The sequence below is a fragment of the Labrus bergylta genome, chromosome 22 (genome assembly GCF_963930695.1).
Source record: "Labrus bergylta chromosome 22, fLabBer1.1, whole genome shotgun sequence".
Lineage (NCBI taxonomy): Eukaryota > Metazoa > Chordata > Actinopteri > Labriformes > Labridae > Labrus > Labrus bergylta.
Genome location: NC_089216.1, coordinates 15,220,754 through 15,238,579, shown reverse-complemented (window position 1 = coordinate 15,238,579; position 17,826 = coordinate 15,220,754). Strand labels below are relative to the sequence as shown.

The window sequence follows — 17,826 nt, the reverse complement described above, 5'->3', positions numbered from 1 at the left end:
TCTGTGGAAAATCTTAAAATATGAGGATTTCCTGCACTCAAAGTAATGATTGATTTCATTGAGTAACTTTTACTTGACCGACATTCTTCAGATGGTATAGCAAGGGTCATGTCATTGGTAGCATGTAGATGGTAAATATGTGGTTAAATCATCTTTGTAGGTGTTTTTTTGTGACTTGGTCTTGTTTGTTGTTTTCAGAATTACTTCCAGGACTGTCTCTTTGATCTGTGCGAGTTGGATGGAGCCAAGCCCATTCTGTGTGAAGCCATTGAAGCATACGTCAATGAATGCCAGGACCGTGGTGTCAGTGTTAGACCCTGGAGGAATGAAACCTTCTGCCGTGAGTGTTGAGTGAGCGGATGGATTGGAATGTGGGGAGGTCTAGACAGAAGCAACTATAGAGTTTCTTCCAAAGGGTTTAGAGTCTTTCAGATTGGATGCGGTGTAGGCTGTGCTCGCCGAAGTTTAGGGCACATAGCAGAAGGGGAGAGCTCACACACACAAAGCAACGGCGCTAATTGCTAGGTGACCGAAACAATAGTCGGGGAAATAGCTACTTTTTTGATGCAAAGTATTTATGTGTCTGTCCACTAATCAGTAGAAATACTGACATTTCTCTCGCTTAGGAGGAGGACAGGTCATGGTTTAAACATCTGTCTCTTCTCTACGTTATTGCTATCACTTAACTCAGTTTCCCATTCTCCCCCCAGCTCTGAAATGCCCCCCCAACAGCCACTATCAGCCCTGTGCAGACCCCTGTCAGAACACCTGTTCTGGGAAACCTCCATCCTGTGGCGGGCCTTGCTCTGAAGGCTGTGTGTGTGATCCAGGCTACATCCTGAGTGCTGGAAAGTGTGTCCAGGAGAGTTCCTGTGGTTGCAAACACACTAACGGACAGTACTACGAGGTAGGTGAAAATTAGAGCTGGGTTTAGGTTTAGGTTGGAATCACGGTGGGGATTGAATATTGTGCATCTGTATGTGTGTGGTGGTGGTTGTTCAAGAGGGGGGGGTGTGAGGTATAGGTTTAGTAAATGTTGACCCTCTGCACATTTCTAAATGTCTTATTAAAATGGTAATTAACAATTCTGATATGTTTGTTTTTGTGTCTGTGTGTGTGTTTAAGCCAGGAGAGGAGTTTTATTTGGAGGACTGCCAGATAAAGTGCAGGTGTAATGCCCCCTTCGTTTCCTGTTCGGCCCATGACTGCCCCCCAATGCAGGAGTGTAAAAACCTGGACGGAGACTTGGGATGCTATCCAATCGGTAAGTTAGCACCATTATGAGGAGACTTTTGAATATATGTAACAAAAAGGGTTCAAACTCCTCCTTAGTAATTGAAATAACTTGTTGTAATTTGTGAAGGTTGTTTACATGCCACATTTTTCTATGTCCATTAATTTCAGTGTTAACCACATATTTAGCTGATTTGCAAGAAAATATATGATGTAACTGGGTTTTGATTGCTTGGAGAAATTTGCTCTTAAATCTATATATTCCATATACAATTCAGATTATGGAGCATTGTGACTCCAGTACTAAATTTGAAAAGACATGAGAAATAACATTCACCCATGGATGCTGGTAAAATTATGAAAGCATGAAAGTTAAAACCTGGTTTCATGATAAAATATTATTTTTCATTTATAGCATCACCAACAACTCCTCGTCCATCAACACCAAAACCAACAACTCCAAGACCTACAACAACCAAACCACCAAGTAAGACATGTCGTTATTGAAGTCTGGTTTTGTATTCCAATTACAAATAATTTATAGTTCTAAGTTTTCCATTAACCGATTCCGTTTTTCCCCTGCTGTACAGATCCATGTCCCCCTAATTCAGAGTATATAGACTGTGGTCCAGCTTGTATTCCCACCTGTATGGAACCCTCCACCAACTGCACTGGCTCCTGTATTAGCGGCTGCTTCTGCAAACCAGGGTTTGTCTTTAAGGGGCGGCACTGTGTGCCATTGGAACAATGTGGCTGCCTGGATGACAACAACAACTATTATGAGGTCAGATGTCCTGGCTAATATTCCCCATATGCAAACATTTCTGCTCAGTACAAGGATGAAATGACGATAAATCATGGTACTGATTCCTTGTTGAATCTTGTTTCAGCCTGGGGAGATTGTTGTCGGTGATGGCTGCTCAAAGCTGTGTCGCTGTGCAGGGAACTACACTTTGGAATGTGTTGATAACTCCTGTGCCGCAGATGAAGAGTGTCGAGAGGTTAATGGTGTTTCAGGCTGCTATCCTAAAGGTAGATGATTCTGCATCTGACAAGTCTCACCTCCAACTTAACCTCTGAATAGCCAATATGGTCCTGGGTGATATGACCATTTGATGTATTTTTCATTCATTGGTTTAATTTGGGCTACCTTAGACTTCAAATCCCTGTTAAGTTTATAACATAAAGTGTCTCATTTGAATTTCCCTTAGGTACATCTTCGTGTATAGCGTCCGGTGATCCCCATTACACCACCTTTGACAAACGAAAGTACAACTTCATGGGTAACTGTAGCTATTTGATGTCTGCACCGTGCAATACAACATCTCTGCAGTACTTTGAGGTCCATGCCGACAATGAAAATCGTCACAACAGACCAACCATCTCCTATGTGAAAGCCGTACATGTGTATGTACGTCATGTGAAGATCTCCATTCTTAAAGGTGGTACTGTCCAGGTAAGGCATGAAGGGAGGACCTGACACAATTTTGGCAGGGTTACAAGAATCATATACCACATATCTACAAGAGTGCCCATGTAACTTTACTCTACATTATATCTCATAATGTCATTATGTCTGTTTTCCTAAAACAGGTGAATGGGACCAATGTTAACCTGCCTGTGTCACCGGCCCCTGGTGTCTCTGTGTACAAATCTGGAAAGCACTACACAGTGTCCACAGACTTTGGTTTAACTGTTCGCTATGATGGAAACCACTTCATGGACATTAAAGTTATTAAAGAGTGAGTGAAGGCTGAAGTTAAAATGCTGAAATAGTCACTGATGAATCATGAGAGTACTTGGTTTTAATTAAATGAAGTAAAATATGAATGTCCATGGTTAAGATCTCTCACTTCCACAAATCACTAATTTGTTCTTTTTGTTAATTGTTTGTAGCTATCAGGACATGCTGTGTGGACTGTGTGGAAACTATGATGGAGATACCAAAGATGATTTCCGTAAACCAGATGGAATATTGACCAACAGCGCCAATGAGTTTGGACACAGCTGGAACACTGATCCAGAGTGAGTAGCATGCATTGATTCTACAGATTATTGCTGGAATGAGGAATGTCCGGGTTAACTTGCTTAGCCTAATGCCACTGCCTTCCAGACCCTGATAAGTTAAGGAGATGGATAGTTCACCAAATACTTGTTAAATGATCCAACCATTCTCTTCCACTGAACCAGGGACTTGTTGCCGTGGCAGTATTCCCAACATGGTATTTCAGATGTTCCTCTTTCCAGCAATGTTTACATGCTCCTCCTTGGAAATTTCAAGGCTTTCCTAGTTCAAATATTATACACGATAAATATGCCCTGTTGAGAGCTCTGAGTGTACCACATGGTCTCCTCTTAGCACGTGGAAAACCTCCTGTGCACTAGAGGATCCCAATGAGATGTCACTTAGGCCCATCTTTGCAATTACCAGAGAAAGTAACTTACTGACCTTCACAAACAGAGCTTCACTAAATGACAGTCTGTGCTGGCAGGTGTAACAAGAAGCCTAATACCACCATCCCTGAATGCGATGAAGAAGAACAGGACCTTTACGAGAGCTCTGGATACTGTGGCATTTTGCTGGACCGAAATGGTCCCTTCGCTGTGTGCCACCCCAAAGTCAACCCCAATGTAAGCAATAACTCTCACAAACAAACACAATTACACTGTTATAAGGTATATGAATATAGAAATGTCCCCTGTGATGTTGTTAAATTTCAAGTACATTTCCATCCCGCCCCTGGGATCAGCATACTGTCAGGTTTTCTTCATCTCCATCCATCCATCCATCCATCCTTCTTTCCTTGCTTCCTTGTTCCTTCCTTTCTTCCTTCCTTGCTTCCTTCCTTCCTTCCTTCCTTTCTTCCTTGTCTGAACAACCTCAACTGGCTCCTTTCAATACAAAGGAGCAGCAGCTCTACTTAGAGTTCCCTACAGAAGTCTAAGCTCATCACCTTGTCTCTTAGGCTGAACCAAGTAACTCTTCAGGGGACGTTGCTGAACCTAGATCAATTGGTAAATTGAAAGCTTTGCCTTTATGCTCAGCTCCCTCTTCACCACGAGTGTACAGTGCAGAGTTGCCTAAATTACTGTTGATGCTGGAACAACTTGCCTGCCAATCTCATGATCCATTTAATCCTCACCTGAAAACAAGATCTCGATTTACTTTTACTCTTCCACTTAGGCAAAAGACTTGCTCCCCATTTGGAGTGAAACAATCCACCATTTTCCACAGCTCTCACTGTGATCATACATGGAACAGATGGCAAGGAAAAAGAGTTGGCCCGATCTCCCATGGGCAGGACAGAATCTGCATTGTCCTAAAGTATCAAAAGTTTAAAAACATCTGAAATCTCCTTTCCAGCACCCTAGAGGTCACTTTTCCTGAGTAGCGTGATACCCTGTTAGTTGAAGCATACCCTCTGGTCCTACTTTTCTGAGAGTCAGATCCCCCACCCCAGACCGTTCCAAAGACACTGTCCAAGACCTCCAGGAAACACTGAAGAGGCATGTCATCCAAGACAGCTCAACAATGTCCAGAGCCTTCAGCATCTCAGGGTTGATCTCATCCATTCTTGGCGCCCTGCCACTGAGGAGCCTTTTGACTACCTCAGCGATCTGTGCCAAGGGTTTTGATAAAGCTTCCACTGGATCTTCATACTTCACCTCCTCATCATAGAACACATTGGTTGGGGTCAGGTATTGAGTAATTGAGTATTCCCATAGATGCCTGCCACCCCTCATCATGGGCAACTCCAGAAAAGTGGAGAGTCCGGTGCCTCCCTAGGAGTTTGGTACAAGAATTGATGCAGGTGTGTGGTGGTGTTCCCAACTATATCTAGCTGGTACCGCTCCACCTCCTGCACCACCTCGGTTCCTTCCCCGCCAGAGGTCTGACATGCTATGTACCAAGAACCACTCAGCATTGCAAGGGATCAGCATTTCCAGGCCCCTGCTTTCGCTTTCCAAAGCACTAGATCCCCATGACCATCTCTGCATGTGGTGGGCCTATTTGAAAAAAAAGCCCCAAATTAAGTACTTGGTGGGGAGCTTTGTGTGGTATTGCTAATCTGTGGAAAATCTTAAAATATGAGGATTTCCTGCACTCAAAGTAATGATTGATTTCACTGAGTAACTTTTACTTGACCAACATTCTTCAGATGGTATAGCAAGGGTCATGTCATTGGTAGCATGTAGATGGTAAATATGTGGTTAAATCATCTTTGTAGGTGTTTTTTTGTGACTTGGTCTTGTTTGTTGTTTTCAGAATTACTTCCAGGACTGTCTCTTTGATCTGTGCGAGTTGGATGGAGCCAAGCCCATTCTGTGTGAAGCCATTGAAGCATACGTCAATGAATGCCAGGACCGTGGTGTCAGTGTTAGACCCTGGAGGAATGAAACCTTCTGCCGTGAGTGTTGAGTGAGCGGATGGATTGGAATGTGGGGAGGTCTAGACAGAAGCAACTATAGAGTTTCTTCCAAAGGGTTTAGAGTCTTTCAAATTGGATGCGGTGTAGGCTGTGCTCGCCGAAGTTTAGGGCACATAGCAGAAGGGGAGAGCTCACACGCACACAACAATGGCGCTAATTGCTAGGTGACCGAAACAATAGTCGCGGAAATAGCTACTTTTTGGATGCAAAGTATTTATGTGTCTGTCCACTAATCAGTAGAAAGCACTGACATTTCTCCCGCTTAGGAGGAGGACAGGTCATGGTTTAAGCATCTGCCTCGTCTCTACGTCATTGTTATCACTGAACTCAGTTTCCCATTCTCCCCCCAGCTCTGAAATGCCCCCCCAACAGCCACTATCAGCCCTGTGCAGACCCCTGTCAGAACACCTGTTCTGGGAAACCTCCATCCTGTGGCGGGCCTTGCTCTGAAGGCTGTGTGTGTGATCCAGGCTACATCCTGAGTGCTGGAAAGTGTGTCCAGGAGAGTTCCTGTGGTTGCAAACACACTAATGGACAGTACTACGAGGTAGGTGAAAATTAGAGCTGGGTTTAAGTTTAGATTGGAATCACGGTGGGGATTGAATTTTGTGCGTGTGTGTGTGTGTGTGGTGATGGTTGTGTTGGTGGTGGTGGTGGTTGGGGGGGTATAGGTTTAGTAAATGTTGACCCTCTGCACATTTCTAAATGTCTTATTAAAATGGTAATTAACAATTCAGACATGTTTGTTTTTGTGTCTGTGTGTGTGTTTAAGCCAGGAGAGGAGTTTTATTTGGAGGACTGCCAGATAAAGTGCAGGTGTAATGCCCCCTTCGTTTCCTGTTCGGCCCATGACTGCCCCCCAATGCAGGAGTGTAAAAACCTGGACGGAGACTTGGGATGCTATCCAATCGGTAAGTTAACACCAGTATGAGGAGACCTTTGAATGTATGCAACAAACAGGGTTTAAACTCCACCTTAGTGAAATAACTTTTTGTAATTTGTGAAGGTTGTTTACATGCCAAATTTTTCTATGTCCATTAATTTCAGTGTTAACCACATATTTTGTTGATTTGCAAGAAAATATATGATGTAACTGGGTTTTGATTGCTTGATGAAATTTTCTCTTAAATCCATATATTCCATATACAATTCAGATATATGAAGCGTTGTGACTCCAGTACTAAATTTGGAAAGATATGTGAAATAACATTCACCCTTGGATGCTGGTAAAATTATGAAAGCATGAAAGTTAAAACCTGGTTTCGTGATAAAATATTATTTTTCATTTATAGCACCACCAACAACTCCTCGTCCATCAACACCAAAACCAACAACTTCAAGACCTACAACAACCAAACCACCAAGTAAGACATGTCGTTATTGAAGTCTGGTTTTGTATTCCAATTACAAATACTTTACAGTTCTAAGCTTTCCATTAACTAATTCCTTTTTCCCCCTGCTGTACAGATCCATGTCCCCCTAATTCAGAGTATATAGACTGTGGTCCAGCTTGTATTCCCACCTGTATGGAACCCTCCACCAACTGCACTGGCTCCTGTATTAGCGGCTGCTTCTGCAAACCAGGGTTTGTCTTTAAGGGGCGGCACTGTGTGCCATTGGAACAATGTGGCTGCCTGGATGACAACAACAACTATTATGAGGTCAGATGTCCTGGCTAATATTCCCCATATGCAAACATTTCTGCTCAGTACAAGGATGAAATGACGATAAATCATGGTACTGATTCCTTGTTGAATCTTGTTTCAGCCTGGTGAGATTGTTGTCGGTGATGGCTGCTCAAAGCTGTGTCGCTGTGCAGGGAACTACACTTTGGAATGTGTTGATAACTCCTGTGCCGCAGATGAAGAGTGTCGAGAGGTTAATGGTGTTTCAGGCTGCTATCCTAAAGGTAGATGATTCTGCATCTGACAAGTCTCACCTCCAACTTAACCTCTGAATAGCCAATATGGTCCTGGGTGATGTGACCATTTGATGTATTTTTTATTCATTGGTTTAATTTGGGCTACCTTAGACTTCAAATCCCTGTTAAGTTTATAACATAAAGTGTCTCATTTGAATTTCCCTTAGGTACATCTTCGTGCATAGCGTCCGGTGATCCCCATTACACCACCTTTGACAAACAAAAGTACAACTTCATGGGTAACTGTAGCTATTTGATGTCTGCACCGTGCAATACAACATCTCTGCAGTACTTTGAGGTCCATGCCGACAATGAAAATCGTTACAACAGTCCAGCCATCTCCTATGTGAAAGCCGTACATGTGTATGTACGTCATGTGAAGATCTCCATTCTCAAAGGTGGTACTGTCCAGGTAAGGCATGAAGGGAGGACCTGACACAATTTTGGCAGGGTTACAAGAATCATATACCACATATCTACAAGAGTGCCCATGTAACTTTACTCTACATTATATCTCATAATGTCATTATGTCTGTTTTCCTAAAACAGGTGAATGGGACCAATGTTAACCTGCCTGTGTCACCGGCCCCTGGTGTCTCTGTGTACAAATCTGGAAAGCACTACACAGTGTCCACAGACTTTGGTTTAACTGTTCGCTATGATGGAAACCACTTCATGGACATTAAAGTTATTAAAGAGTGAGTGAAGGCTGAAGTTAAAATGCTGAAATAGTCACTGATGAATCATGAGAGTACTTGGTTTTAATTAAATGAAGTAAAATACGAATGTGCATGGTTAAGATCTCTCACTTCCACAAATCACTAATTTGTTCTTTTTTTGTTAATTGTTTGTAGCTATCAGGACATGCTGTGTGGACTGTGTGGAAACTATGATGGAGATACCAAAGATGATTTCCGTAAACCAGATGGAATATTGACCAACAGCGCCAATGAGTTTGGACACAGCTGGAACACTGATCCAGAGTGAGTAGCATGCATTGTTGCTTCTTTAGAAACCCTATCATACACTTTGAAGTCTCTCTCTGAATCCATAAAACCCTGTTTGGTTGAATATTGAAGGGACAATTTGCTGGAGGGACCTCTGGTTCTAGCCTCTAAACCTTTCCATCAAAAGAAGCCAGTTAATGGCATCTGATTAGGATGCCTCCTGGAGGTTTTCCAGGTACGTCCAACTGGGAAGGGACCCTAGGGTAGACACAGATCTCACTGGAGGGATAATATGTCCCATCTGGCCAGAGGATGCCTTGAAAATGCTTCTAGGATGAGGAATGTCAGGGTCAAATTGCTTAGACTAATGCCACTTCCTTCCAGGCTAATATAAGTGGAGGAAATGGATAAATGGATAGTTCATCCAACCATTATCTTACACTTTTCCAGAGGCTTGTTCGGGGGGCAGCATATTCAACATGGTATCCAGATGTCCCCCTCTCCTCCCTGGGAATTTTAAGGATTGCCTAGTCCATATATAATTATTACTCTAGAGAACTCCAAATATGTCACAGAGTCTCCTCCCAGTTTGATGTGCCTGAAGGACCTGCTGTTCCTTGGAGCAACCTAATCAGATACCATATAGCTTCATCTTTTCAACTGCCCGGGAAAAAACAAACGGATCTCCCACAAACAGAGCTTCTTTAACTGACAGTCTGTGTTGGCAGGTGTAACAAGAAACCCAACACCACCATCCCTGGATGTGATGAAGAAGAACAGGACCTTTACGAGAGCTCTGGATACTGTGGCATGTTGCTGGACAAAAAGGGTCCCTTCGCTGTGTGCCACCCCAAAGTCAACCCCAATGTAAGTCATAATGCACACAATCACATACAACTACACACCAACAATACCCGGCCGTACCCCTCTGTTTAAGCTACTGCCAGGTTTGGTAGGTTGTCTCCTTTCTTTCAGCGTTCTATTGGTAGGTGTTATTCAACCCACCAAATGGTCCTTCAAACCAATGTAGACTTGAGAATTTATAGACCATTTTCTAAGTATACTTCATGAGCTGAAGCATTGTGACATGAAATATGGCTAGCAGTTCTGGGAAGATTGTGAATGTCACTACAGTTATCTCCATGTCCAGGGTACATAGGTTGAAAACTAAGATGATTACACGTAGTGTCCAATTGACTAGGTAGAGCTTTTTACCTCTTATTCTTGAGCGTACCACCATTTCTGAAGGTCTACTTCCCAATAAAGGGCATTACAAAGCTAGGGGTAATTGGGATTGGGTTTAAGTGTACCTAAGATACATTGCAATCAATACAAAGTCATATAAGCAACTAACAAAAAAAAAAAAAATCTTTAAAAGAGTCAAAATCCACTACTAGCCAAAAAAAAATACATTTTACTTTTCCCTTCTCCAAAAGTTCTTGGAGTTTATCAATGTCTGACAATCCATTCCATGGTAGCGTAGCCTTCAGATTGTAAATATGTGGTGGATACAGAGGTGTCAAGTAACTGTCAAGTACAAATACTTTGTTGCCTTACTTAAGTAGAAATTGTGGGTATCTATACTTTACTGGAGTATTTATTTTTCAGCCGACTGTTTACTTCTACTTCTTACATTTTCACACAATTGTCTGTACTTTCTATTCCTTACATTTTAAAAATAGCCTCGTTACTCCTATTTCATTTCGGCTTGTTTTCATTCTGGTTTGTCATCGTTCAAAAAAACACAAAAAAAAACCTATCCAAATAAATCCATAGACAGATGAATCGTACCATCCGGATAGAGTGAATTTGATTGTGGTTGGGTGAGAAGTATAAACATATACTATATTGGTTTGTACGCGATCCATTACCCCTGCACATGACACAAATCAAGTCACACTCCAGCAAGGAAATAGCAGACGTATGTAGCCTAGTACGAAGATGACCGTGGCAAAGACATGCAAGGGTAATTGTTACTAAGCCTGCCCTGGGTACACCAATTGTCTTGTCCAGTTTTGTTATCTTACATCCGTTTCCCTCACAGATTCCTGCAGCTAAGCTTGGATGTACATTTACATTCCAGTAAAGGCCATTGATAACATGCCTCTGAAGTTTGACTTTTTGCACCATTACAATACTTATAGGCAACTAGTCATCATATCTTCCGCTCCATTAAAAAACACATGTTAATGCTCAGTAGTACACATATATAGTTCTTTAATGTATTTGCATTGTACTAAAATGCATTCATTTTCAATGGGCATGAATGCGGCTGAAACAGGTGCATCCCAAATGTTTCAACATTAACATTTTAATATAACATTATAGTCATTATGGCCTTTAGAAAAGTGTTTTTTTGGGGAGGTAGGGTAGTGCACTATAGGCCCCTGTGGCGCGGCCTAAGCTTTTGTACTCAATGGCATTTTTTCCCTCTTACATTACTTTTACTTTTATACTTTAAGTAGTTTTGAAACCAGTACTTTTACACTTTTACTTGAGTAAAAAGCTTGAGTTGATACTTCAACTTCTACAGAAGTCTTTTTAAACCCCAGTATCTATACTTCTACCTGAATAATGAATGTAAATATTTTTGACACCTCTGGGTGGATGCATCTTCGAATGTTGTTATTGTGACTAAGTGTTGTTGTTGTCTTCAGAATTACTTCAGAGACTGTATCTTTGATCTGTGTGAGCTGGATGGAGCCAAGCCCATTCTGTGTGAAGCCATTGAAGCATACGTCAACGAATGTCAAGACCGTGGGATTAACGTTGGACCCTGGAGGAATGAAACCTTCTGTCGTGAGTGTTGAATGAGCGGATGGATGGACAAATGATAGCTGGTTAGAGCAATGTGGGAGGTCTAGAGGGTTAAGGTTAGAGTATATTTTTCTACAGCAAGAGGGAATGCAAAAGTTTCTTAAATTCTTATTTCTTATGTCCAGCAGGGGGTGAAAAGCAGCCTGTTTGAATAGAAGTTTATGATTAAAATGTTCCCATTTTTCAGTTGATTTATTCCCTCAGTAAATACTCTCAATGAGTTCATGGTCTCAATCTTGGTTTCAAGTCTTCTTAAACACAGAATGATGTTTAGTTAGTAAATTATGGTCCAATTTAGAATCAAGAGACCAGGAGGCAGGGGGAGGGTTTACGGCGGGGCTACCTGTGATTTACAAGGCACTTGTTGTGAGACACTCTGACAAATTCGTTTTTCGTTTTTCTAAACACATTTTTTCAAAGAACTGTTTAGCTAGCCAAATTAAACTAATATTTATGGTGGTGACTAGTGAGGATGCCAACTTTAACCGTTTGGCTAGCTTATTTGCCACAACCCTGTTTTTGCTTACAAAAATAAGCATTCGAATTAATATCAAAGATACTGGCAAAGATACTTTACTCTTATCTCTTACCTTAGTTTCCCATTCTCCCCCCAGCTCTGAAATGCGCCCCCAACAGCCACTATGAGTCCTGTGCAGACTCCTGTCAGAACACCTGTTCTGGGAAACCTCCATCCTGTGGCGGGCCTTGCTCTGAAGGCTGTGTGTGTGATCCAGGCTACATCCTGAGTGCTGGAAAGTGTGTCCAGGAGAGTTCCTGTGGTTGCAAACACACTAACGGACAGTACTACGAGGTAGGTGAAAATTAGAGCTGGGTTTAAGTGAAATTAATGGGGGGGGATTGGACATTATGTTGTGACGGTGAGTAACTGTCTTTTCAACTAAATGAAAATTCTCCTTCAACATGTGCATGTGTGTGTGTGTGTGTGTGTGTGTTTTAGCCAGGAGAGGAGTTTTATTTGGAGAACTGCCAGCTGAAGTGCAGGTGTAATTCCCCCTTTGTTACCTGTTCTGCCTCTGAATGCCCCCCAATGCACGAGTGTAAAAACCAGGACGGAGACCTGGGATGTTATCCAACCAGTAAGTCTACACCCACTGTGTGAGGAAACTTCTGTGTTATTGTGAAGTTTATATGTTTGAGAGCAAAACTGTCCACTGTGCATGACTTTTCTTGTAACTGCAAATGAAATTATTTGAGATTTTAAAACACATCAAAGAACAATGTCAAAACATGTTGGCTACAAATTCAACCATTTTGCATTTGAAGGGTGGACTATTAATATTCAAATTCACCGTGGTTGTTGCCAAGGTGACCCTCTAAGGGAGATCAACCAATAGAAAGCAGCCATTGGCCTTTCTGCAGAGGTTTCACCCTCGACATTCAGCTCAACTGGGATGAAAAACTTTTGGACTTAATGCAAACCAAAATTATTTGCATGAATGCATCATTTATTGAAGGTTAAATTACTATTTAGTGATGGCAGTTTACAAGTTTGCTCTCAAATGACTGTTTTTACTTTGAAGACAGAAGTAACCCAACACAGCTGCTGCTCTCTGAGTGCTTTGATTACTGAGCTGGATGAGAACAACACATCTCACAGCAGGCGTTCCAGGTCTGTAGAAAAAAACATGTCGGTTATAAGTTCACAGTTTAAACATCTTTGCGAGGGCAGACTGCTTAAAAAAATCTTCTTTCCGGACACATTTTGGTGTTTTGCATTTTTCTAGAATCTTTCCCGTAGAGCTGCGTTTCTAGAAAGTGTATCTGAGGTCGTGTTATCCTGAGGTATCTGTCCGATGTTCTCTGATGTGACTTTTTGTCTGGTGTTCTGAGTCGATCATGCAGCTTCTTGTCCCTCTCTTTCAGGCTCTCAGGACTGCGTGGTGTCTGGAGATCCTCACTACAATACGTTTGACAAAAAGTTCTACACCTTCATGGGGACATGCACCTACACGCTGGCCAGAAGCTGCCGGAACAGCTCGGGTAGGGACGCCGCCTGAACTCTGAACACATTTTTAAACATTCTAAAACTTGTGCTCAAGAGGAAAAAAAAAAGTTTTTGTTTAAATCCTGAAAGTGACGGTCTTAAAACATTTAAAAACCTTTAACCTGCCTGAACTCTTGAACACACACACACTCATCATCTGAACATCACATATGGACTCAAAGGGATCCTGTTAATGTTCCTAAAACCAGAAGAGGGCGCCACGACCACGTAATCAACTCAAACAGAATCCGTCTTCTTTGAAATCATATTTCTGATTGAGACACATTTTCTAAAAATGCACATTTGACATGAGTCATAAAGTCTCCACATGATGAAACCTGGAAGAGACAAAGCAGACCACAACCTGTTTTCAGAACGTGTGAGCTGTGAAGACGGCAGGTAGGAAGAGACCCGAGACCTTCAGACGTGATGTGAACTCAAGACAGTCATTAAACATATCGTCTTAAAGTTCAGCTCCAGATTTCATTCAAAGATATTCTCCATCTTTTAGAGTGAGAATATATTTAGGGTACAGGACATGTTTAACCTCCTAGCTCGTGTGTGTCGCTGTGCAGGTCCCTGGTTCTCTGTGGAGGCGAAGAACGAGGAGCGAGGAATGTCAGGTGTGTCGTACCTGAAGAAACTCTACGTGACGGTGGGCGGAGTCACAGTGACCCTGATGAAGAGCCGGAGGACTCTGGTCAGTGTGGACTAGGGATGAGCTTCTACAGTCATCTAAATACTCAAGTATCCGCATTACCTCATGAACGAGTACTCGAGTACTCACTAATTATTGATACTTTTTTAAGGTAAAAAAAGGTCGGACACAGACCCCTCGTGGTCGGTTCTGTTTCCCGCAGGTCTGTGTGTCTGTAGGACGGCGGTCGTTCTGAATGAGTGATGGTGAAATGTGACCCCGTGGTGAGAGTTGTTCTGCACAGTCCTACTGCTCACCCCTCAAACATCTCGTTCTCTCTCGCAGCTGTTGTTCTCTGGCTCGTCAAACGCCATCAGCTCTCTGAAGCCTTCTCCTCCCTCATAAAAATGATGTAATGCAGACTTCCTGTTCTCTGCTTTAAGCTCATGTGGTCAAACATCAAACTTTTATCATATGCAAGTTAAACGCTGTTTATCTGTCACGGCACGTCGTCGTCGTCGTCTTTCTGTCAAAGTTCTTCAAAGCATTTCGCTCTCTGCTCTCAGTGGACACGCTGCAGGTGAAACCGACTAAATGTCCCTAGAGAGTTACCGTAGCTGCCGTAAAGCAGTTCATGTTGCTGTAATCTGGCTCGTTAAATAAGTCTGAAGCTGTAGCTGCAGAAGGTTCACCTCTCTGTGTTATTTTATTATCAGAGACAAACCAGGACGCTTGTTACACGTGTTTAACTATCAAATATCACAGGTGAGGGGGTCGTGTACCAATACGGAAGCTAGTACTGGAGTTATCGTCCCTCACGTTGGCTTCATTTCTTTAGACTAGAAAATGGGCCGTCACAGGAGGCTGATGTGAGCCCCCCTCCCCTCTCAGTCTGAGGGTCCAGTGAAATTAAACCGCCCCTCGTTCTCTCCACCTTTTCATTCCATCTTATCCTCGCTCCTTTGATCTTTTTTAATACCATAATCCCAGAAATCTGCCGGCGCCCTCTCTCGTCTCTTTTTAAATCCCCCGTGTGCCGATTGTTTGTCCACGTTTACAGACCTCGGCATCCCCCATGTCTAACATCGTCTCGTCTTCCCGCTCTGCAGGTGAATGGACTGCGGGTGGCGCTCCCTCACTCCCCCTCCCCCCTCATGTCCTTGAGTCTGGCCGGGCAGTACGTCACCCTGCAGACCACCTTCGGCCTGACGGTGCGATGGGACGGGAACCACTACGCTCAGATCTCAGTGCCCAGGTTTGTAAAGACTACGGTGGCCCTGAAAGGTCAACACGCTGCATCACTGGAAAGCAAATCAACAGTTTAATCTCCAGAACACGTGCACGACATTCAGAGAGAAAAGTTCAGAGTGAGAAGAAAACAGAGAGAGTCTCTGCAGGATGTGATAATCTGGATCAGATCTGAATCCTGCACTTTAATCTCTGAATCAACAAAAGAGGAATTTTTCATGGAAGCAGATTAAGAAATGATCGGAGCCGCTGAAGATCAGAGGCCACGCTGATTATAAATCCTTGTAGCTTTCATATCTTCTATTGATACACACACACACACAGAAACACACACACACATACACACATGCTCACACACACACACACACACACCACTTCTGCTTTCTGTCTCCGTGTTTGTCAACTTTAAGACTCCTTAAGACGCTCCTCTTTCTCTTCCTCTCTTAATCCCTCCTCGTATTCCTCCCTGCAGCTCCTACTACGACCAGATGTGCGGCCTCTGCGGCGACTACGACGGGAACCCCAACAACGACTTCACCAAACCAGATGGCGTCCAGGTCGGGAACGTGAACGACTTCGGGAACAGCTGGCAGACTGCGGAGGATGAGGACGACTCGTGAGTTCACGTGCTTCGTCTCTCTAATCGGAGACATTTCTGGAATTTCCTCGAGCTTTCTTAGAATGTGAAGCGTGTGAGCCGCATGTGACGCTCTAATCTGCACACGAGCTTGGAGAGAAAGGATGTGACAGTCAGACACAGAATATTACTGGGTCTCTGCTCAGAAACAAACATGTTTGTGTTGTTGTGTTGATCAGGTGTACCCCAGGCACCGGCCCTGACCCCGACTGTGACCCCAGCCTGGAGGCCGAGTTCTCCAAACCAGAAAAATGTGGAAAAATCAAAGACGTTGACGGCCCGTTCAGGTGAGGACCTGATCAGAAGAGACCTCATTATAATAAAACTGTCCACTGATTCAGACAGAATGTGAATGATCACATCCAAATGCACAAACAAAGCTGACCATACACGACCTCCTAAGCCCGTGATGGCAGCCTCGTGGCGCCTGCGTCTGTTTGGTGCACGTCCTCAAAAAGGAAGTCTACGCTGACATAAGATGCAGTATGAGCATGAACAGTAGGGGGCAGTGTTGAGGCAGATTGGATGTGATAGAGTCAACACAGCAAACATCAGCCATTAAAAAAATGAAGCCAAAATACTGCAGTTCATCGAGTGTCCACTAGAGGCTGTCTGTAAAATTACACACCCCATATGAACATGTTTACAGCCTGAAACAAAAACAGTTTTGTTATATTAGGGGCGGGGCAGATCTCACTGAAAGCAGGCGTGTTGTAGCTGTTTGTCAGGACGCTTAAGCCCCGCCTCCGCTCCAGCTCTTTGCCCGTGTCTAGGTTTGACTGAAAGTTAGTTTGAGACGGTACTTCCAATATGGAGACCACCACTGCAGAAACTAACGGGTGACATTGGAACTAAACATCACAGTTCCGTCCTCGAGGGTCTCTGTGTCTCTAGTTTACATCAGGTAGTTATAGTTATACAGGTAACCTCCAGTAGCACGTGTCAGGTATAGTTAAGTAAAGGTACGCTCATGACTCAGACCGTTGTGTAGACAGCAAGTAGATCTCCGGCCTCAGACTGACAGGAGGCTGCAGCAACAGAAGAGCGTCCTCCACGTTGTGGAGTGCGTTTATGAACTGATTTAAACTTTTTATTGACCTTTTCATGTTGAATGCGCTCCTCCCTGTCATCAGCAGAGTCAGCTCTTCTTAATCTGTCCGCGTGGGCGTGAGTGTGTCCCACACCCTGTGCACAAAGGCCAGTCAGAGGGTGTGACTGCTCAGAGATACCAGCATGACTCTCCAGCTAACTTTACAGCTGCAGTTTTTTAAAGGGTCGTCCTGCAGTGACTAAAGAACACACGTGGCCACCAATCATCCCAACACACAGATTGTGTTATCTTCATAAAGATAATCAACTCTATCTGATTCAGATTACAGTTATCGCCTGTCGGACTCTGAACCACACACACACACTCTTAAACACACACACCTGACATATCGACTGTACAGAAAGGATCTTTCTCTGCAGACATAAATAATACGTCCGTGTTTTAACAGCTGTACCCGTTAGAGATCCAACGGCCCATATACAGGCCCCGTAACGTGTTCCTTACATTCACGATCATGAACAGAACAGCTGTGTGTGTTTAACTTGTGCCGTATACTGTCTGAAAGCTTTGTGATCAGATATATAAAGATGGAGTCAGTAGAAATGTAAACGCAATATTCAAACTGGGCCCCTCCTCCTGGGCTTATCGCCCCCCCAGAAGCCACGCCCCACTCCCTGCAGGACGTAGTGTGTACGTTTACTGCTTGTACCTACACTGTAAGCTAATGCACGCTAGCACAATCTAACCACCCAGAAACGTCTCCTGAGTCAACTAGAACAAAGCAAAACAGTAAAATCCAGTCAGAGGACAGAGTCTCTGCAGACACATTAACCACCTCACATGTACGGAGGCCCAGAAGGGACGATGGAGCAGCTTCACTTTAGGAGAAGTCTGTATTTT

At 43.4% G+C, this 17,826-nt stretch overlaps 1 protein-coding gene across 2 annotated transcripts in view; it reads left to right on the top strand.

Moving 5' to 3' along the window:
* zanl (zonadhesin, like) overlaps positions 1-17,826 on the top strand; it is a 60,318-nt gene that overhangs the window by 30,585 nt on the left and 11,907 nt on the right. For both annotated transcript variants that reach the window (XM_065950827.1, XM_065950826.1), the window contains exons 57-84: positions 199-340; positions 711-907; positions 1,126-1,264; positions 1,649-1,720; positions 1,824-2,017; positions 2,124-2,265; positions 2,445-2,689; positions 2,827-2,975; positions 3,130-3,258; positions 3,726-3,864; positions 5,501-5,642; positions 6,014-6,210; positions 6,436-6,574; positions 6,956-7,027; positions 7,131-7,324; positions 7,431-7,572; positions 7,752-7,996; positions 8,134-8,282; positions 8,439-8,567; positions 9,260-9,398; positions 11,189-11,330; positions 11,963-12,159; positions 12,307-12,445; positions 13,233-13,349; positions 13,929-14,053; positions 15,100-15,245; positions 15,711-15,854; positions 16,055-16,162. In XM_065950827.1, the coding sequence (XP_065806899.1) occupies positions 199-340; positions 711-907; positions 1,126-1,264; positions 1,649-1,720; positions 1,824-2,017; positions 2,124-2,265; positions 2,445-2,689; positions 2,827-2,975; positions 3,130-3,258; positions 3,726-3,864; positions 5,501-5,642; positions 6,014-6,210; positions 6,436-6,574; positions 6,956-7,027; positions 7,131-7,324; positions 7,431-7,572; positions 7,752-7,996; positions 8,134-8,282; positions 8,439-8,567; positions 9,260-9,398; positions 11,189-11,330; positions 11,963-12,159; positions 12,307-12,445; positions 13,233-13,349; positions 13,929-14,053; positions 15,100-15,245; positions 15,711-15,854; positions 16,055-16,162 (4,214 nt within the window). The remainder of the gene's footprint in view (positions 1-198; positions 341-710; positions 908-1,125; positions 1,265-1,648; positions 1,721-1,823; positions 2,018-2,123; positions 2,266-2,444; positions 2,690-2,826; positions 2,976-3,129; positions 3,259-3,725; positions 3,865-5,500; positions 5,643-6,013; positions 6,211-6,435; positions 6,575-6,955; positions 7,028-7,130; positions 7,325-7,430; positions 7,573-7,751; positions 7,997-8,133; positions 8,283-8,438; positions 8,568-9,259; positions 9,399-11,188; positions 11,331-11,962; positions 12,160-12,306; positions 12,446-13,232; positions 13,350-13,928; positions 14,054-15,099; positions 15,246-15,710; positions 15,855-16,054; positions 16,163-17,826) is intronic.